The 22,232-nt window shown below is 41.6% G+C and overlaps 1 protein-coding gene across 1 annotated transcript; it reads right to left on the reverse strand.

Moving 5' to 3' along the window:
• Window positions 1–427: 427 nt before the first annotated feature.
• On the reverse strand, window positions 428–4,283 carry LOC111918832 (putative disease resistance protein At3g14460). Its single transcript, XM_023914451.3, has one exon. The coding sequence runs from the start codon at window positions 4,199–4,201 to the stop codon at window positions 446–448; it is 3,756 nt and encodes a 1,251-aa protein (XP_023770219.2). The 5' UTR covers window positions 4,202–4,283; the 3' UTR covers window positions 428–445.
• Window positions 4,284–22,232: the final 17,949 nt, after the last annotated feature.

The raw sequence follows: 22,232 nt of genomic DNA on the forward strand, positions 1-22,232 counted from the left end.
TATTAATTCCGTTTAAAAACCAGTGCTTAAAAGTGCTACTAATATTTAATTGTGGATCTAGTTGATCAAAAGATTCATGTTTTGCATGTATTTAAACCGCTTCAATAAGATATTATTATTATCATCGTCATTCCAAATGGAAGTTGTGTAATTTTGGATATCCGAATGGAATGATTTTTTAATTTCAAAGTATTTGACTTGTTAACCAATTTAATTCATTTTGCAGTCTATTGTGACACTTCCATGTTGACAACCCTAGTCATATTAAATCCACGTTAACAAAAAAGTATTGAGTCCCAAATAGAACTTTTATTGAAAAATACGCTTGGATTAAGGAGATAATATTAAATTTTTTTGTTTGACTGACTGTTATTAATTTATACATTATGAAACAAAAAGAAGTTAAAATACATAGAGAAAGACGCACCTTCAAATTAACATAAAGTCATCCCCAGAGGCAGGGGATTAGAGAGACGACTGGCCAATACGAGCCTCCTATATTAATCTTTGTTTTCAGATTTGGGGATTCAATAATTTCCAAACTCAAAAGCGAAGGCAACAACTTTTCACGTAGATCCATCATCTTTGGGCACTTGACAATGCTGAGATGTTGGAGGGAGGCGAGGTGTTGGAGTCCCGTTGAAACTGATTCCAATTTCTCAAATCTTTCTATGCAAAGAGAAGTAAGAGATGAAGGAAAAAGACCGGACAACCGACTAAAATCAGTCACTTCTTCATATGGTCCGCCATATAGATGTAGGTAACCAAGTGAGGTTGGAAAACTCTGTGGGCCCCACTCTGACATGGGCTTCTTCAACCCTCCTATGGTAAGGTGACACAGTTTTGGTGGCCAAAGCCCACCAGGAAAGGAAGCATCCATACTTGTACAGTTTTGTATTTGCAAATGTGTTAACGAGGCAAGATTCGGCAACTCTTGGTCAGGAAATGGAAATGACTCCAGACTTGGACAATCTTTTATTCCGAATTCTGTCAGATGGATGAAGTACTTCAATTCATTCATCGATTTAAGTTTCTTGCAGTTCTGGATGAAAACTGCCTTGAGATTCTGCCCTCCTCCTGTTGGGAAAGACACAGATGTAATTGAATCACAGGTCAAAATAGTCAATGAGTCAAGGCTATCTGGACAGCTGCAATGCTGTAAGCTGGCACAACCAGATACCCACAACCACGTAAGATATGTTAAGTTGCTCCCACAATTATCCTCCTCTTTCTCTCCTAAACTCACCAAATTTGAACAATAACGTACCTCCAACCTCCTTAAATTCGCAAGAAGCTTACCTGCCTCTGCTTCAGATTCCCACAAGTATCGTATTTCACTACAGCATTTTATTGTTACTTCTTCAACTTCCCCAAGATACTTCATAACACCTCCCCACACTTCATGAGTAAGACCTGAAATATCATGTAATATCAACTTGGTGAATGATGAAGCGACATGAACCAGGCTTGTCAACACACCATGACCACATCCTTTTACTGTCATAACTCTGAGTAAAGGTAGTTTTTCAAGTGAGACTTCAACCAGATTAGGACAAAATAGAATAAGAAGCTTTTTAAGGCATGGAAACACTGCTGCATCTACAACCCCATTGTTATTGGTTGACCATACCTCCCATGTTGGCATACTATCAAAAGTCAGAATTTCAAGGGAAGGGAATGCAACACCTGTTCCAAGCAACTCCCAACCTACAACTTTCACCTTACTCATCTTCCCAATATACAAGTCCTTAAGTGATGGTAGTTGCCCAAGTTCTGGTAGAGATGTACATTCTTCACACCCATATATCGACACGTGAGTCAACCCAAGAAATGAAGGATCGCCAACCCAATTAGGAAACTCTCTACCCGCATATGACACAATTTCAAGCTTCTTCAAACTATCAGCTTGAGGCTTCAGGTCAGTAAGGACCTCATTATCATGTGTCTGCTTTCGAAAAACGTTCAACTCAGAATCTCCAAAACTCACAGCAAACTCCAACATACTAAGCCTCTTTTGCAATAACCCATAACCCCAATCCAACTCTAACTCAGTAAGCCTCTTTTGTGATAATTGTGAGCCACGTGCCTCCTTTTCATTTTGTACATTGCCCAGCCCCCAAATGGAAATTTTCCCATGGAGATTTTGCAAGTTTTTAAGCTCGGTTATTGCAAATCCGTTTTCACCTCCAATTATGATCTTGGAGAGAGTTTGTAGGCCTTTCAACTCACCAATCCCTAAGGGCATCTTCTTCAAACTTGGAGTATTCCTAATGTCCAAATGCCTCAAGTTTTTAAGCTTTAAGAAGCTGTTGGGCAACTTAGTTAAACTTTCACAGCCAAAAAGGATCAATGTCTGGAGATTATAAAGATTGCAGACATTTTCTGGTAAAAGCTTGATATCAGTTCGAGATAAATTCAGATACCGCAAGTGCTTTAGACTGCCAATGAATTCGGGTACCTCGCTTATGCCAAGATGACTCAAACTTAGGACCCTTAACAATGGAAACTCCTGAAGTAAGTTCTTCAGGACCTTATTCGATAAGTAGAATCTTTGCCAACTTTTTATCACCCCAACAGATACCGCTAATAATGTTCTCAAACTTTTAGCTCCTTTTAGTGGCTCGAACCTTGCGGAAACCATATATTGCTCACGAACAAATGACAAATGGCGGTACTTTTCAAATGATTCATCCCTATATTCTTTCTCCGCCCCGATGTCTAACCTTGAAAAAAACTCTCCAGCAACAGATGTGGCCAAGTCACTCATGAGATCATGCATCACAAACAACGATCTGTCATTTGGTGCAGGTTGAAAAAATGACCTTGACCACAACGCATTAAAATACTCGAGACCCAAGCGTTCCATTGTCTTGTTTGTCGTTGATTGCAAAAAACCTTCTGCCATCCACAACATAATCAACTTCTCCTTGTCAAACTCAAAGTCCTTGGGGAACAAGGAGCAGTATGCAAACAACTGCTTCAAACATGGAGAGAGATCATGGTAGCTTAATCTGAGAGCTGGAACAATCCCATCTCCCTTTTCTAGACTCCATATCTCACTATTCAGCACTTCTTTCCAGTCTTCCTCATCTATTTTTGTCCTTAATAACCTCCCAAGTGCTTTCAAAGCCAACGGCAACCCATTACATTTTCTGACAATACATTCACCATATGGTTTAAGTATCGGATGTGAATCAAAGTTTTTATCTCCCAATGCATGCTGACAAAATAAGGATAAAGCACTTTCATCAGATAGAATAGGCAAATGATAAGGTTCATTGTTACCAAGTTGGGTTAACAACGACATCTTCCGGGTCGTCATGATAACTTTACTTCCGGGTGCCCCTGCAAGAAATGGCCCTGCTAGGATTTCCCAATCCGTATAGCTTTCACTCCACACATCATCTAAAACAAGCAGAAATCGCTTATTTGAGATCTTCTCTCTTAAAGCTACTTGAAGTAGATTTAAATCCTTAAATTCTTGGTTGCCCCCGCCTATTGATTGAAAAATAATATTGCTTATATTGAAGATATCAAACTCATCAGAAACACAGACCCACGCCATGAGTTCAAAATGATCCTTCCCTTGCATTTCATCATACAAAAGTCTAGCGAGAGTGGTCTTACCTACCCCACCCATACCAACTATGGGCACGATGCTAAAGTTTCTATCACATGGTTCATATAGCTTGTGGATCAAAGCATCCTTTTCATCTTTGCGTCCAATAATACTAGATGCATCTACCAGAGAGGTCTCTAACCTTCTATTTCTATGTTTTGGGCTTTCACCTATCACACTCAAACCAAGCTTATATTTTTCCTCAAACAGTTCTTGTAACTTGATGGTGATATTTCCAAACTTGTCATGCATTCTAGCACTTGGTAAGAGCTTTCTTACCTTGCTTGAGGTTCCGGATTCCTCTGTGAACTCACGATGCATAGCTTCCGTTGACAATTCGTCAAGTAGATCGTCTATGTCGTAAGCCAAATGTTGGAGACTATTCAGCCATTCTTTAATAGCTTCCTGACGTATTTCCTTCTGAGAAGCATCATTAAGCAGATCTTTGATCTTGATTAATGATATCTTTAACTTCTCCACGTCGTCGGCATCAATTTTCTTGAAACGAGCAAACTGCTTGAAGGCTTCGGAGGCCAGCTTGTCACAGAACAAAGAGTACAGGGCAGAAATGATTCCAGCCATTGCTTACGATGAAGGCGTAGGTATGAATGATAGAGATGAAGATGAATTGAGCGTGACTTTTGATTGAAAAGAACGATCCAAGTTGTCCATTGTTTATTGGTCAACGCCTTTTTGCCACCGCTTTACTTTTAAATAGTCCAGCGGATCGTCTAGACGAAATTTCATAAATAATCCCTTAGTTTATCAAATATTATAATTTTAGTTCTAGCTTTTTTATTTGTATCAATTGGGTCGGTGTTGTTTTCAGTTTTGCAAAAGCAATCCATCTTCTGTTCGATCTAACCGGTCTATAGTTAGATTGTTCTTTATGACATTGTACCGTTAAACCAAATTTGCAATTAATTATTTATTAGAATAAATTACATGAATCGTCTCTTATTCAAGTGTGAAAATACATGTTTAGTCTCTCTTTCTAAAAATTAACTCGGACTATCCTTGCATTTTTTTTTTCAATCGGGTCTTCCCAGTAGACATAAAATGACTAAAACATGTTAGTTTTCATTTGCATTAAGTAGTTTTTAAATTATTAAGACATATACTAAAATATGCTTAAGCAGAAGCAACTTATAAGACCTTAAACTCTACACTACTCAAAGCAAGAAAGGAGAAGGAAAAGCGCCATGGTGGTCTCGGTTTTTTAAGATGAAAAATAAAAAAGAATAACTAGTTCAAGCCTCCTACCTCCTTTATATACTCATATACTTAGATGAAAGTTGATTCTTTCATTTAATGGGATCATGATTTACAAGCAACTCATGAAGTATAAGAACATAAAAGTCAAAGAAACAACCACCATGTCTCACTAAACATGGAGTATGAAAAGATTATGAGTGGAATCCACATCATCACTCTTATAAATATAGACAATATATAAAATTGTCTTTTATAAGTCAAATATTATGTACATTGTTGGGCTGAAGATAGTTTTGATGTTGCGTCTTTTGGGCTCGTTAGTTTAGCCTTGTATTCTCCGGTTTGGGCCTGTCCAACCGAGAGTCTTTTATGTATTGTATATAAGTTAAATGCTTGCATGCATATTAGGTTAAGATTGCAGAGATTATCGAAATAGGGATTCATCAGAGTATAATATTTTTCCTGTAATCGTTCTTGTAATCTTCTAATCCTTTACAGTTGATGTTCTTAATCGAGCTCTTCTAAGGATTTTATTTAATCATTCGACACGATTGATTCAAGTTGTTTGTTCTTATTATTGCGTTTTTACTGTTTCATATTCATATACTTGTTCAAGATCTAATCGATCTTCGTAGATTAAAAGTTGTATTAATCCCATCAATTGGTATCAGAGCAGGAGGCTGTGTAATCGATACACATCTTTTCTGTGAAAAAGATTTCCATTAGGGTTTTCCGCAATCATCGATATTTATTGAGCCGTCATCTTAATTGACGTATCTTAATATTTATTGTTCTGCCCTAATCTGCTTTATTACAAGTCTGATCTTTGAACAGGTTTTTACGATCATAATGGACGCGACGCAATCAAATCCCATTAATATTTCCAACAGCATCGGTTCGACGACAAAGATTCCAATCTTATACACCCATGACTATGAGGTATGGGCGCATCATTTTGAAGATTACGTGATTGGATCGGAGGACAATGGTTATCTCATCTGGGAAGCCATCATCAATGGACCGTTTTCACATTCTGCAACATCCAGAATCATTAAGACGCAAAAAGAGTACAACAATCTGCTTAAGGACGTGACGGATATTGCGCAAGATGAAAAAGACAAATTCCAGTGCAATATTAAGGCGCTAAGGTTGATCAGATTCGCCCTTCAGTCCGACACATTCAGACTGGTCAGCTCATGCACTACGGCGAAGGAAGTGTGGGATAGACTTCGCGAACTGTATTCCACAGACAAAGATCTTGAACATTCTATCCAAACCTTGCTTCTATCTGAGTTTGGAGAATTTAGGCAAGGGGCCGAAGAAACGGTGACCCAGACGTTTGATCGCTTCAATCATCTTCTCAGCAAGATGATCAAACACGACATTGAAAGGAAGCTCATCGAACAAAAGGTTACTTTCTTGAACGGACTGAGATCTGAATGGAGAGCAGTAGTTTCCACAGTCAAAGCCCATGAACAGTTTAAATCATACTCTTTGGCGAAACTGGTGGGTATTCTAAAGTCCCAAGAGAAGATTGTGGTTCAAGAGAAGAACGTTGTTTCTAGTCTTGGTTCATTGGCCCTCCTATCTAAAAGTAAAGCTGTGATGGAGGATGAAGAGCTCAACTTGGAAGAGTATGACCTCACAACTGAGGATTATGCCATGATGGTATCCAATCCTAAGAGGTTCATAAAGAAGAGATTCCCCAGCAACAAAAACCGAAACTGGCAGGGGAGTTACAGCTCTGAAAAAGCAAACAATGAACCGAAGGCTGAGGAGCCCAAGAAGGAACCGAAGGCAGATGGCGATTCCGGAGTAAGCTGTTTCTACTGTGGGGGCAAGAACCACTATGCTAAGGACTGTGTTCTTAAGAAGATGGCTGAAAAGGACGATGGAAAGGATGAGGAAGCCGTGCTGCAGAAGAGATTGGATGAGTTGAGAAAGAAGAAGTCTACCGCTAACCCTTCTATTAATGCTCTTATTGTGCAGGGTTCGGTTAATGACGATGAGTTCGGTAGCACAGAAGTTTGGTCTACTGACTCAGAAGACGAAGAAGTGAGGAAGCCTACTCATGGAAAGGCTTATATGGCTAAGGAGGAAAGCAGTGGTGGAAAATGCTTCATGGTGACTGACGTATCTCAAATGAGGGGATACAATACCGATGGAGGAAGCAATGGACCGAAGGTGCAGGAGGATATGTGCTTTACGGCCAAACCACTCAGCCAGCAGTTCAATGAGCTCGATGAACTGATAAAGAAGGTACAATCTGTTTTTATTTCATCTAAAGTACCATCATCCTCATATGAGAAAGAACTAAAAAATGTTAATACAAGAATTTCTCATTTAGATAGTAGCTTAACTCAAACTCGAGTCACCAATTCTAACCTGACTGATCAATTAAGCAGGGTGGCATCGAAGAGTGAGGAGCGGCGAATGTGGATTGAGTCAAAAGAGTCAGAATTAGTTAAAGTTAAAGACGAAAACATTTATTTGCAGAGAGACAATTTGAAATTGTTAAAACAACGAAATGTTTTTTGTTTAATAGCTAAACGTTTATATTCCAATATTACTCAACTTCACTTGGATTGTGAGATAGGCCAAAAGATCCATCGCATGATTTTGCCCTTCCTAGAATTTAAGGAGGATGAAATCGATGCCGAAGCCTACAATTGTGAGAGTGTGATATCGTCTGATGATGTCAATCCGACCTACATGTATGGACTGGACAAAATTGAGTCCTTCATTAAATCCAAAGACCACAAGGACATGCTCAAAAATCTTTTGGACGAAAATGACAGACTTAAACTGAGAACTGAAACCATGCAAAAGTTTGACTCTCTAAACGCCAACGTAAGCTCAGAAAATAAAATCGATGTTGAAAATGCATCTGAGCTTAACGAGGACGAAAACATGAGTGAAATTTCTGTAGAGGATACGGTTGACTGCTCAGAATTCGTTAAAAGCGAAAATGAAAACCACAAAAATCTTATCTCTGAAAATTCTGTGGAATTCGCTAGACTGTCCCAACAAAAGTCCCCGAAATTAGTAGAAAAAGTTGTCGTGTATCAAAAGGTTAGGACCACTCCGAATCAGGTATACAAGGTGACTGGAGTAACCGAACATCAAACAGCTGAACTCACAGCTATTGTTAATGAAGACAATGCTGATGGCTGTGATGAGTATTTCTGGGAAGCTCCTATTGATAATGCAAACGAAACCGTTGGCTTGTCTGAAAGAACCTCCTGGATGAGCAAAGGAAGATACATCCCTGAACCATTGATTGAGCCTGATAATTTCAGTGAACCAAGCACCAGTGGTACGAAAGATATTCCTCAAGAGGATGATTGTTCAGCAAAAGAAGACATACCCTCTACTCCAACAGCTCGTAGTGAAACTTCATCAGATACTCCCTCCACTTCCTCAGTGCAAACTGAATCTTCTTCAGATATTCCATCTGCTCCCTCGGCTCAAAGTAAAACTCCTGAAGTTCAAAAGGAACCAGCCAAGGTGACAACAAAAACGAAAGCGAACGTTCATCATCAACCTAAGCAGATGAGGGATAAGAAGATAGAGAGGAACCAAAGATACAGGAAAAACCTTTCAGAAAGAAAACAATTCTGGCACTCCCAGAATGCATACTATTCACACAAAGACAAGAATCTGAAATGTGAAAACAATCCTGTAAGAAAGCCTGAAAGTTCCAACAACCGAAAGAAAAGGTTCGGTTCGCAAGAAAATACCAACCGAAAGCCAAGGTTCGGTTCGCAAGAAAATACCAACCGAAAGCCAAGGTTCGGTTCGCATGAAAATTCCAACCGAAAGCAAAGGTTCGGTTCTGAAAAGGATTTCAACCGAAACCGAAGGTTCGGTTCCAAGAACAACTCCAACCGAACTCAGAGGTTCGGCTCTGAAGTCAAAAGAGAACAAGACTCGAAGGTCAGCCCCTCTAATGATCAAAAGCAAAAGGGTCACCTAGAGTCATCAGCCAGGAAGTCCTCCCCATCCAAATTCTCTCGTTCTAATTCTTCTCGTTCTTCTACTTCCACTCATTCATCTCCGTCTTGCTCCAAAGCTAATCTCGCATGCTCTCAAAAACCTCATTCTTCAGTTGAACAGAAGGGAAAGCAGAAGGTCGATGAATCCAAACCTGTGTCCAAAGCGAACAAACCCAATCCTAATAAAATAAAAGTCTTCACCATTAAAAAGAAAGATGAAACAACTCTAATTAAAAGAACATATCTAGTTGACATCTCTCTTACTATTCCCGTTTCCATGAAAAGCTCACATGGACCCAAGAAACTTTGGGTTCCTAAATCTGCTTAATTTTTGCAGGTTATAAGTGACGAGCAGTTTGACGAAGAATGGTACATCGACAGTGGTTGCTCGCGTCACATGACAGGGAGGAAAGAGGAGCTCAGGGAATACAGATCTCTTACAAATGGTGGCAACGTTAAGTTTGGAAATAACTCTTTCGGCACCATAAAGGGATACGGTATGATAACGAATGGTGACTTTACAATAAGGAAGGTGGCCTATGTAGAAGGACTTCAACACAACCTCATCAGTGTATCTCAGCTTGTTGGAGGTACAGGTCTCAAAGTTTCATTCGATGATGAAGGTTCTGAAATCATAGAGAAAAAGACAAAGAAAGTGATTCTGAAGTCAGAGCGAAAGGGTGAAATGTTTCCTCTGAACATGAAACCCATCAAAGGAAACCCAGCCATATGTCTACTATCAAAAGCTCAATCCGACGAAAGCTGGTTGTGGCACCGAAGACTCTCTCATCTCAATTTCAAAGATGTCAACCGACTTGTCACTGGAGGTCATGTTAGGGGTCTTCCATTGCTCAAGTTTGACAGAGAGCATTTGTGTGCTGCATACGAAATGGGAAAGCAGAGTCGTCAAAGTCACCCATCCATAATTAACACAAAAGTTGTTGAACCACTCGAATTGCTTCATATCGATTTGTGTGGTCCTTCATCTATCGAAAGCATCGGTGGTAGCAAGTATATTCTTGTTATCGTTGACGACTTCTCACGATTTACATGGGTGTTCTTTCTAAAGCTCAAATCTGAAGCGACTCAAAAGCTGAAAGTGTTTATCAAGCAAATTGAAGTCCAGCTCAAGAAGGTCGTTCGAAACATCAGGAGCGACAATGGTCTCGAATTCAAGAATAGGGAGTTTGAAGAGTTTCTTGCAGAAAAGGGAATCAGTCATAATTTCTCAGCTCCCTACACACCACAACAAAACGGAATAGTCGAAAGACGAAACCGATCCTTGTGTGAAGCTGCCCGAACTATGCTAAGTTTCGCTTCCTTACCTCTTTATTTTTGGGCTGACGCTATTTCTGCTGCTTGTTATACACAGAACAGGTCCTATCTCAATAAGCGATTCACGCTCACACCATATGAGATAATAAATAACAGAAAACCCAATGTGAAATTTTTCCATGTGTTTGGCTCAAGGTGTTTCATCTTTAACTCTAAAGAACACCGCAACAAGTTTGATGTCAAAGCAGACGAGGGAATCTTTCTGGGTTACTCACTCACATCCAAGGCGTACAGGGTCCTAAACAAACGTTCAAGAAGGATTGAAGAGACATACTATGTGACCTTCGACGATAGCTATGTCAAGAAGCTACAGACCATAGATGACACTGCCAGGGAAATCTTTCCTCAAACTGGCCAAGTCACAGTCTCAATCGCCAATTTGTACGAGAATTTTCTGGAACTCTTTGACGAACCGGACAAAGCTTCTCTCTCAGAAGCAGGTGCAGCTGACAACAAAATAGATCATATGAAGCAGATTGTCGAAGATGCTGCAAGAAGAATGCATGAAGGAGAATCGCCCACTGATGAATCTCCAACCAACAATGCTTCAGTCGAGGGGGAGCCAAGTACTCAAGTCGAGGGGGAGCCAAGCTCACAAGTCCAGGGAGAGCCAAGCTCTACTTCTTCAACCGAAGGTCCTCCACCAACCGAAGGTGCCTCTCCAACCGAAGATGTCCCTCCAAACGAAGGTACTTCAACGCCTGAAAGTCCAGCACCACAAGAAACCCCTGAACCTCATGTTTCTCAAGACTCATCAATTGAGGGGGAGCATGATGATGTGACGCTTGATTACGATAGCCAATCTGAGCCAGAAGAGATGATCAACGCTGAACTAGATCTAACCTTCGATCCGAATTACCCTCCTCTTACCAAATGGACCAGAGATCATCCCATCTCTCAAGTAGTTGGTGATGTATCTGAAAAGGTTCTGACCCGATCTCAACTGAAGGCAAAACAGACATCCTTATTTTCAAAGGTTGAGTTTTGTATGTTTAACTCATTCGTATCAAAAGTTGAACCGAAGACAGTGAACACTGCCCTCGATCACTCTGATTGGGTTCAAGCAATGCAAGACGAACTGAACGAGTTTGAAAGGAACAAAGTTTGGCGCCTCATTCCAACTCCTCCAGATGCTTCGGTTGTTGGTCTTAAATGGGTTTTTAGAAACAAAATGGACAAGGAAGGTAATGTCATAAGGAACAAGGCTCGTCTGGTGGTCAAGGGATACTGTCAGGAGGAAGGAATAGATTACGAAGAGACGTTCGCTCCAGTAGCTAGGCTAGAATCAGTTAGAATATTTCTGGCCTATGCTGCTCACAAAAACTTTGAGGTTTTCCAAATGGACGTCAAGTGTGCATTTCTCAATGGAGAACTTGAAGAAACTGTGTATGTGGAGCAACCTCCTGGGTTCGTGAACGAAAAGTATCCAAATCATTGCTACATTCTGGATAAAGCTGTATACGGCCTCAAACAAGCTCCGAGAGCCTGGTATGAAACGCTTACCAAATTTTTAAAGATGTCCAAATTCAAACAAGGTTCGGTTGACCCAACCTTCTTTCACAAAAAGGAAGGTAACCACCTTATGATAGTTCAAATTTATGTCGATGACATCATCTTTGGCTCCACCAATCCCAGCTTAACAGCTGAATTCAGAAAGTTGATGGAGACTAAGTTTGAAATGAGCTCAATGGATCCTATTAACTTTTTCCTTGGTTTAAACATAAGACAGGGACCCGAAGGCATCTTTATTAATCAGGAAGCTTACACAAAGACTCTCCTAGCGAAGTTTGGCATGATGGGAGACTCAAAAGTCAAAGTCCCAATGGCATTCGGCACCAAACTTACCCCTTCACTAGATAAACCGGCTGTCGACATCACGCTCTATCGTCAAATGATAGGCTCATTGATGTATCTAACTGCTAGCAGGCCTGATATCATGTTTTCTGTGTGTTATTGTGCTCGATTTCAGGCTAACCCACGCGAACCTCACATGCTGGCAGTAAAGAACATCCTACGCTATCTCAAGCGAACCGCCTCCTTAGGTCTATGGTATCCATCCAATTCAGGCTTCTTCGTTCAAGCCTATTCTGATGCTGACCTTGGAGGATGTGGACTCGATCGTAAAAGCACAACTGGTGGCTGTCAATTTCTTGATGGGAAATTGGTCAGCTGGCAATCCAAGAAACAAACATGTGTGTCGCTGTCCACTGCCGAAGCGGAATACATTGCCGCTGCCTCCTGCACATCACAAGTGATTTGGATCCAGAGTCAACTTCGAGACTATGGACTCAATATGAAGAAGATCCCACTATATTGTGACTCTGAAAGTGCAATTAGGATCTGTCATAACCCAGTGCAACACTCTAAAACCAAACACATAGCACTGAGGTATCACTTCATCAAAGATCATGTGGAAGATGGAAATGTCGAAGTTCACTTCGTAAGAACCACTGATCAACTGGCTGACGTCTTTACCAAAGCTCTTCCAGAAGCATTGTTCAATAAAATATTGCAAGGGCTAGGAATGATGGAATCAGAGTCAGTACCTCACACTACCTCTCAACCTCAAACGTAAGCAGCGAAACCAACTGAACGTTCGGGTTCGGTTCAATCATCTGACTCGCTCATCAATTCAAAGGTAGTTTTTCTGTGTTGTATATTTCTTGTACTATTTTGGTTTTCTCTATGTTAAAAGTATTTATTTCTTGTATATCTAAATTTCTTAGTTTCTCAAAATTTTCCAAAACCGGAACCAACCGAAGGTTCGGGTTCGGTTTTTCAAAATTTTGTGGAACCGAAACCAACCGAAGGTTCGGGTTCGGTTTTTCAAAATTTTGTGGAACCGAAACCAACCGAAGGTTCGGGTTCGGTTTTTCAAAATTTTCCTGAACCGAAACCAACCGAACGCTCGGGTTCGGTTTTTCAACTTTTTCCCAACCGAAACCAACCGAACGTTCGGGTTCGGTTTTTCAATCTTTTTCCAAGTTTCTTTTTAATCGATTTTTTTTAACTCTTTTATAATTTTTTTTTAGGTCTTATTTTTATTTTTTTAACTCTTATTCTTTTTTATTATTTATTCATATTATTTTTTATTCTAAATTTCAAAAACTCCAAAAATATTTAATTTATTTTTCTTTGTATGATCGTTCGTTTATGGGGATATATTTGATGGCTTACTTAAGTGTCCCTAGAAGCATGCTGCTGTATGTGTCCCAAGCCTCATAAGATTTTGAATAATAGCCTTCATGACCTGGTAAACACAAACCTTGTCTTCCCAATAAGGCTAACTCATTTATTCTAATCGTGAGCTACCTCACTCTCTTCTCACATGAGTTCAGAGTTTCCTGCTTAGTCCTTATTTTCGCAGCAGAGGTACTATGTTTTCTTACACCATCCTAATTACCCTTCTCCATTACATTCGTTTCATCAACGTAACCCTTGAGACTCTCAGGACCTACCACTGAGGTTTATGGTTACAAAACATCTGTGTTTATGATCTTAGTTTCGTGCCACTACGAGCTGAGTGAAACCCAAAATTCAACACCAACGAATTGACGGTGACCAATTAACTTGATCAAGTTTTCACCAATGAATTGACGAATGTACCTTCATGGAATCTCAATTTTTCTCTTTGCGTGATTCCAATGAAATTGTTACACACCATAACATTTCTTCCCAAGGGATCCACTTTTAAAATTTTTATCTGAGATTTCATATTAATCCAAGCCACTACACAATCAACTCCAACCTACTTGTTCAACAGACTACACCGGTCTCACAAGTACTTTGTTCACATTCGTTCTTATATCAAGAATTGAATTGTTGAATCAAAGCGAAACCACCCTTAATTAGCCTAATTAAAAGAAGCCTTTCAACATTTCTTAATAAATGTTTGATCGTCATTCAACGGGATTCCACACTAACACTTTGAGGTCTCTCTTGACCTTGAAGGAAGAGATTCGTGCCCGGGATCATCAGTTTCGTGTCATTATTGACATCACAGATTATCCTAAAAAGAGTTGCTTTATTTCTTTATCTTTTACACTCTTTGCACGAAAATCCTAGATTTTCAAAAATTCCGTTACTACTTATTTTACAGGCTGGATAATTACTGGATGGTTACAACTGAAGTTGTGGTCAAAAATTAGCCACGTGGGTCATTAATTGGAAACAGCTGTTTAAAAAGGGGATAAGACAAAAAGTTGCTGACTCGGCGGGAGTTAAAAGGATAGAAATTCAAACGACGGTAAAAAGGAGGGCGCGTGAATTTGAAACGGTCGCGCTTTTTCTGACATTTAAGGACGCATGTGCTATATCGAAGCGTCATCAATCTGACATTAGAGGCGCGTGTGGAAATGGAAACGGTTCCTTTCTCTGAACCGGCGCTTATTGGGCGGCGTAATCCTAGGAATCTGACACTCTCTCTCCTACGTGATCATCGAACGCCCCAACTGTCACCAATCAGTCACTCCTATAACCCGTTTCGTATTCCCATAAGAGATTTGAAACGATTTTTCTCTCTCCTATCTCCCACTATAAAAACCCATCAACACCACCTTTTACCTCTTTACTGCCCCCATAATTCCCAAAGCAAAAATACTCCCAAACACTCTCCCGTTCTTCTTCTTCTCCACACCTGCAACAATGGTTGAATCTTCATCTGTTCATGCAACTTCTCAGATTCTTCCCATCCGACCTCAACAATGCCTAGTCATTGATCTGAACCCACTGGCGTATGATCCCTACATGTCGCCGGTCATCGAATGCCTCAAGTAGTCCCAGCTTGCTCCTGCACTGTCAAAAATTGAAACGGTGCCAATGGTGGCCCTATCTCAGGTCTATGCGACAGCTTACTACGACAAGGCCGTCGACCGGGTATTCTTTGAAGTAGGAGAACACAAGACTTCAATTTCTCGCCCCCGATTCTGCACTTTGTTAGGGTTTGCTGCTGACCCATCGCGAGTTCACCCGGAGACGATTCCGGTTGGGATGTTCTACAGCATGTTTTACAACATGGGCTACACAGAGGTTCTCACCTCCGTCGCCAGGTTCAAGAAGTCCTGCCTACCGCCCCAGTGGAATGGGTTATTTACAGTTCTCTTCAAGGGACTGTCAGAGAGGAGCTCAGGATCTGACGGTGCAAGTCGTCTTTTCCTTTCGATAATGTACGAAGTGTACAATGGGATAAACCTGGATTATGGGTTTGTCCTCTGGCAACAACTGCTTCAGAGCCTCTCTTCCTCTTCCCGACACTCCGAGGTGTCGCTGGCCCGGTTCTGGATCTTGATCACAAGATGGGTCATGGACAAGTTTGATGTCCCAACTGCTGATGGTGCATCGATGTCTTCTATTGGTACGTTCCATACCAAGAAGATCATCGTCTCAGATGCATCAAAATTCTCCTTCATTGGCTCCATCCCGGAGACTATGTATGGAAGTGTGCCCTCAGACAACAGTATGATCAGGGCGATCAAGGAGTCTATGCCAACTGGTCCGAGGGAACTGACACCGGACATGCTGCGATCGATTCATGATGCCGATAAACCGGTGGCCAGGGGTAAAAAGGCAGAGAAAGGGAAGAAAGCATCCAAAGCCCCAAAAGTACCTTCTCCCAAGAAGCGAAAACAACCGAAGGCTGCTTCATCCCCACAACCGAAAAGGAGGAAGACCCAACAGAAGCGAAAGCTCGTCATTCCCTCCTCTTCAAGCGAATCCGAAGGTGGGAGTTCGGACTCTGAGGGATCCCAAGGAGACGAATCTCCTCAACGAGGCAACACACCCCCTCGGTCCCCAACCCCGGAGATGGAACTTCATCAATCCCCAGTTCCTTCCCCTCCACCCACAATACCTATTTCCATTCCCACCATAAAGCCCACAATTCCCCCAACCTCTATCCCTATACCTCCACCCATATTCACCACATCAACCGAAACACCACATGTTACCGAAACCCCTCCAGTAACCGAACCTCCTCAAACCGAAACACAACCACCACCCGAAACTAACCCCCCACCCACTCAACCAGAACCAACCAAACCAATAACTCCCCCAGCTTCTCCACCACCTCAATCTCCAGAAGACGCCTCCGATGGCGGTGATCAATACCTTGGTGGTGATCACATGAACTTCGATTCGGTCTACTATAGTCTGTTTCAAGTTCAGAGTGATGAGGAGGATGATGCTCCAGTAACACGGAAGCATCTTCGTGAGCTTAACGAGAAGGTTGATCAACTTCTCGCCTCCTCTTCAAACCAGCAGTCATCTTTGTCTGAAGCTGCCCTTCAGAAGATCGTTGACGCCTTCTCCCGGGCTCAACATGATTCTGTAGCCTCAGCTATTGCTGCTATAGACGCCTCCACCCGAGCCTGTGAGGCTGCGACCGAAAAAGTCGATAAACTATTCAATGACGCTTCTGTCCTGCTGCAGTCTTTGCAGGAAAGCGCCGAAGCCACTAAAACAACTCTGGAACCAGTTGTTAATCAATTGGCCCAGTTTGTAAAGACGGAGTTGTCTTCGTTCGCTACTCTCAGACAACATCTTAGCGACGACAACTCGGCACTTCGTGCCTCCATCGATGCCCGCTTGGCAAAGCTACAAGAGGATCTTGCGGCAGAAAATTCACTGATGGACGTCTTGGCGAGTAAGACTACCGCCCTTAAGGTCAAGAGCACGCAGCTTTCCAACTCCCAGCAACAATTGGAAGCTCTTCGATCCGAGAGGGAGGTCATAAAGACGTGTGTTTCGGATGTCCACGCCGCTCTCTCAAACATCCTGGAAGCACACGACCCCATCCTTAACCACTCAGTGAGGCGTACCCTCGCTGAAAAACTCTCTCCGGCCATGGATCTTTTAAGTAAAATTGAAGGCCTACCGAGTTTCGTGTCCATTCCGAAACAAGGGGGAGATGAGAAGCAAGGATCGAAACCACCTCCTTCCTCCAAAGCGACTCACACAACCGAACCACCCCCAACTGGTCATGCCTCGGGTTCGGGTGTGAAGAACAAGGGCAAAAACATAGCAGAGGGAGGAGATGAAGATGAAGATGAAGACAAGGAGACAATTGCGGACATGTTAAAAAGAAAGAACAGTCGCAATGCTGAAGACGATGCCGGTCGTGTGGCGCGTGAGGCTGAAGAAGCTGAACGTAAACAAAAAGAAGCCCACGATCTCCTTGAGAGCCGAAAGTTGCTCTTCCCTTCCTGGACCAGGGATCACATGATAAAAGAGGCCATAGAGACTCCAAGCATACTATGGCTCGAGCCGGTGATATCATTCGACTGCAACAACTCTATCGATTCGCAGTTTGATATGCCGCTGACTCGAAAGGCGTTCATCTTCCACGCCTTCTCTAACATTTTCGAAGTCTCGCATCCGAACGATGAGCTTGACAGGGAGCTCATTGACTTCTACTTGGAGGCCGCTCGCCCTCAGTACCATACATGGAGCGCCTAGAAGATCGTCAATGTTCGGGTGCTGAAGCCTTATGCCGTGGGGAGATTCACAAACGTTAAGTTCAAGCTCATCCGAGGATCTGCAAGAACTGCCCACATCATCTCCCTGGCGGATCTGCCCAATCTGAATCCTCATGATTGGATAGTCTTGTACAATATCCTGCTGACAAATGAATCTGAATATGGTCCCATCATAGACCATGTCAAAAGGATGCTGGCATGCTATATCATGGAGGTGGCCCTAATGGATCAGGAGGTCGCCACAGTTTTTAAGAAGAAATCGAAAGTCGCACCTGTGGGATCGGCCAGTGATCTAAATCAAATGCAAATGGGCAAGATAGATCCGAGGCGAAACTCAATGATGTTCACTAGAGCCGAAGGACAGAAATGTCTCTTCGCTTTAGCTGACAAACATCTTTACACCACAACTTGCTTGGAGCACGTCTTGTTCATCATCAAGCAGTGTAAAGACAATTCGGCTGATGACATCAAGTACTTCAATGATATGATCAATTGGTACATCCGGTTTAGACAGACCATCCTCTCCATAACCAAGTGTCTGTTTAGCACCGTGAAGAAGAAGGTACCAGCTTCAGCTGCCGGCCCAAGTAAGAAGTGAAGGTCTCGCTCCAAATTGATGCAAAGGGGGAGATTGTTGGGCTGAAGATAGTTTTGATGTTGCTTCTTTTGGGCTCGTTAGTTTAGCCTTGTATTCTCCGGTTTGGGCCTGTCCAACCGAGAGTCTTTTATGTATTGTATATAAGTTAAATGCTTGCATGCATATTAGGTTAAGATTGCAGAGATTATCGAAATAGGGATTCATCAGAGTATAATATTTTTCCTGTAATCGTTCTTGTAATCTTCTAATCCTTTACAGTTGATGTTCTTAATCGAGCTCTTCTAAGGATTTTATTTAATCATTCGACACGATTGATTCAAGCTGTTTGTTCTTATTATTGTGTTTTTACTATTTCATATTCATATACTTGTTCAAGATCTAATCGATCTTCGTAGATTAAAAGTTGTATTAATCCCATCATACATAACATTATAATCATACCATATGTCGTCCCAAAAACCAAGGTAAACATTTTTCAAATTTTAAAATGAATTAAAATCCATTTCATAAAAGTTAAACACCATAAATTCATTCTTTTACCAAATGGAGTCAAAATCAAAGTATCAAATAATAAAGTCTACTGGATATTGTGTATTGTCACACCGTCGCCTTGCCTTTATCTTCAGAAGTCCCTGAAACATTTAAATCCACAACGGTAAGCCAAAGCTTGGCGAGTTCCCTACAATACCTCAGATAACAATAAACATATAATGCATCCACACAAGGTTAGATTGCCACATGGGTGTAACACCCTGTTTCAGATTGTTTTGTGATTCAAGATCATGGACCGCGATTTAATTATATGTAGGCTTTGGGGATTTTAAAGAAGTAAGCTTTGGACTTTATTGAAAGATGTTATTGCTGGTAATGGGATCCAGACCTATGAATCGTGTATTCGAAACTGAGGATAGACTGGGGAAATATGTGTCAGGCCGCTTGGGTAACGCCCCATTTCTGGTATGTAATTTAATTGTGCATTTTTCAGTTTTCAAGAGGAACTCGACGAGTCAGTAGCCCGACTCGTCAAGTAGAGACGGGATTTTGAGCATGTTTAAGTAGGCAACTCGATGAGTCCATATTCGTGGACTCGGCGAGTCCGCCTGTCTGGAAGAAACCCTAATTTCAAGGGTTTGCACCCTATTTAAACAACTTTTTGGGGCTCAAGTCAGCCCCCATCACTTCCAGAACACTCCTCTCGAAACCCTAGCATTCCTTATACCTTTTGAGTATATTTTGTGTGGTTCTTTGAAGATTTGGAGAGAAGAAGGAAGGTAGATCCAAAGGAAAAGAAGAAGATTAAAGATCTTGAGTCCATTTAGAAGCTTTGAGAGGTATAACTCGAACATCTACTGTTTCCATGCTTAAATCTCCATTAAAACCCCAATATAATCATTTCTAGGACATTTCTTAGCTTGTTAGTGAATAGAGAGCTCATATGAGCAAAAGGACATCAGATCTAGTCATAATCGAGCTCTAGAAGCTCAGATCCACTGCCTTTATTGAGTCAAATTCGTATGCAAGCCTAGATCTACACTTTGAATCCATTTAGATCCCTTTAAACTCTTGTATATGCATGCATGCATGTAAAGTTGGAAACTTTACGTGTAAAAACCACCCTAGGAACCCAGATCTATGAGTTGAATGTGTTGGAATCGATCAAAATTGGTTGTATGGTATTTGCATGCAAGCGACTCGGCGAGTTGTTCATCAGACTCGACGAGTCGAGTCGCGAGTCCCCAATTTTCCCCCTTTTGATTTAATTGAGTGGAACCAGTGAGTTAGAGGTGGACTCGGTGAGTCGAGAGCCGGACTCAATAATGGAAAGACTCGGCGAGTAAATTCCCTAACTCGACGAGTCCAAGGCAATCTTATTGCCTCAAGAACAGACTCGACGATATGATGAAGGAGAACTCGACGAGTTGTTCATACAACTCGGCGAGTCAGATGAAAATAGACTGATTATTCGCATCGAAGAGGAACTCGTCGAGTCTATGCCAAACTCGACGAGTAGTAACGGACAGGAATTAAAAATGAGAGCATGGACACGACGAGTTGGCGTCCCAACTCGGCGAGTCAGGTCAACTGTATGTTGACTTTGACCATAGTGTTGACTTCCTCCAGGGGTAAGATAGTCATTTTACCCTCAGATTAGTTATCAGTATTTGATTGAGTGTGTTTATGGGAATTATAGCCGGGGAGATACCGGAGCAGCAGCAGAGAGTTCCCAAGTAGATTTTCAGCAGCCAGCTTTCGAGGTGAGTTTCCTTCCAGTAGGAACGAGTCTACGGCCATAATGCCAGCTTGTTTAGTTAGCAATGGTTCCGGACTTTGGTCCGATGCAGTAGTTCAGGGTGCTTGATGTCTTTGTGATTCAAGCATGTCTTTGTGTTATGTGTTTCGGACTTCGGTCCGATGCAGTATACAGTATATGTGTTTATGCTAGTTGATATGTGTTTATGCTATGCTATGATCAGTCAGTTCCGGACTTCGGTCCGATGCAGGGGACAAGGTCCCAGTCAGTTCCGGACTTCGGTCCGATGCAGGGGACAAGGTCCCAAATAGTTCCAGACTTCGGTCCGATGTAGAGGGCAAGTCCCTGGTTAGTTTCCGGACTTCGGTCCGATGCAGTTTCCAGACTTTGGTCCGATGCAGTTTCTGGACTTCGATCCGATGCAGTGGGCAAGGCCCAGTATGTGCTTTATATATATTATTGTATGGTATGTGGTAGTTTGGGGGAGCTCACTAAGCTTTGTGCTTACAATTTTCAGTTTTGGTTTCAGGTACTTCCGCTAGCAAAGGGAAGAGCTCGGGATGACGGCATCGCACACACCACAGCCTCAGTTTTATCCTGGGAGTTTTAATTGGATAATGTTATGATCGATACAATTTTTGTTTAGACACAGTTACTATGAAATTTGAGTTACTCATTTAATGGTTTTTATTATTTATGATATCCGATGATGTGATTTTAGTAATATTAAAACAGAAATTTTTGAGTTGTATTTTGGGTCATTATAAGCTGGTATCAAAGCCTTGGTTTGAGGGATTTAAGCACACTTACGGGTATCACTAAACTCAAACTAAGGAAATAGTAAAAGGTTTTTGAAAGAAAAATGTTTTCAAAAGAATTTTTGAAAAAGAGACTTAAAAAGAAAAGAGTTTTGAAAACGAGAAAAAGGTGTGGTGCATGCAATCAGCCAAGCTCATGTAAGTACTCCCAAATTACCCATACAAGTTTACATTATGAGTATCTGTTTCAGTTTCAGTAGAACAGCATGCTAGAATAGGACTAAGGATCTAGGGAGATGCCTTATGCGCCTGCTATATGTGTTTCAGCTTTATGAGAATTGCATGCTAGTACTGAGTAGACAGTAGTAGGATAGCCTGTTTAGGTTATGCCTGATAGTATGAGCTTAGCATTGTATGCTAGTACAGTTTCTTTTTATGAGGATAGAATTGCTTGAGTAGTTTCCTGTGTTCAAATGCTGCTTGCTTTGTGCTTTGTGGGACTCTGAGTAATGGGAGTTATCCATTAGGTGAATACATCACATCGCATGTGATCAGGGTTGAATAATCTCAGAGTGTTGGATTTGGCCCTACTACGAAGCTCTTGTTTCCATGCTTAAATCTCCATTAACACCCCAATATAATCATTTCTAGGACATTTCTTAGCTTGTTAGTGAATAGAGAGCTCATATGAGCAAAAGGACATCAGATCTAGTCATAATCGAGCTCTAAAAGCTCATATCCACTGCCTTTATTGAGTGCAATTCGTATGCAAGCCTAGATCTACACTTTGAATCCATTTAGAGCCCTTTAAACTCTTGTATATGCATGCATGCACGTAAACTTGGAAACTTTACGTGTAAAAACCACCCTAGGAACCCAGATCTATGAGTTGAATGCGTTGGAATCGATCAAAATCGTTTGTATGGTATTTGCATGCAAGCGACTCGGCGAGTTGTTCATCAGACTCGACGAGTCGAGTCGCGAGTCCC

Source organism: Lactuca sativa, chromosome 3 (genome assembly GCF_002870075.4).
Source record: "Lactuca sativa cultivar Salinas chromosome 3, Lsat_Salinas_v11, whole genome shotgun sequence".
Classification (NCBI taxonomy): domain Eukaryota; kingdom Viridiplantae; phylum Streptophyta; class Magnoliopsida; order Asterales; family Asteraceae; genus Lactuca; species Lactuca sativa.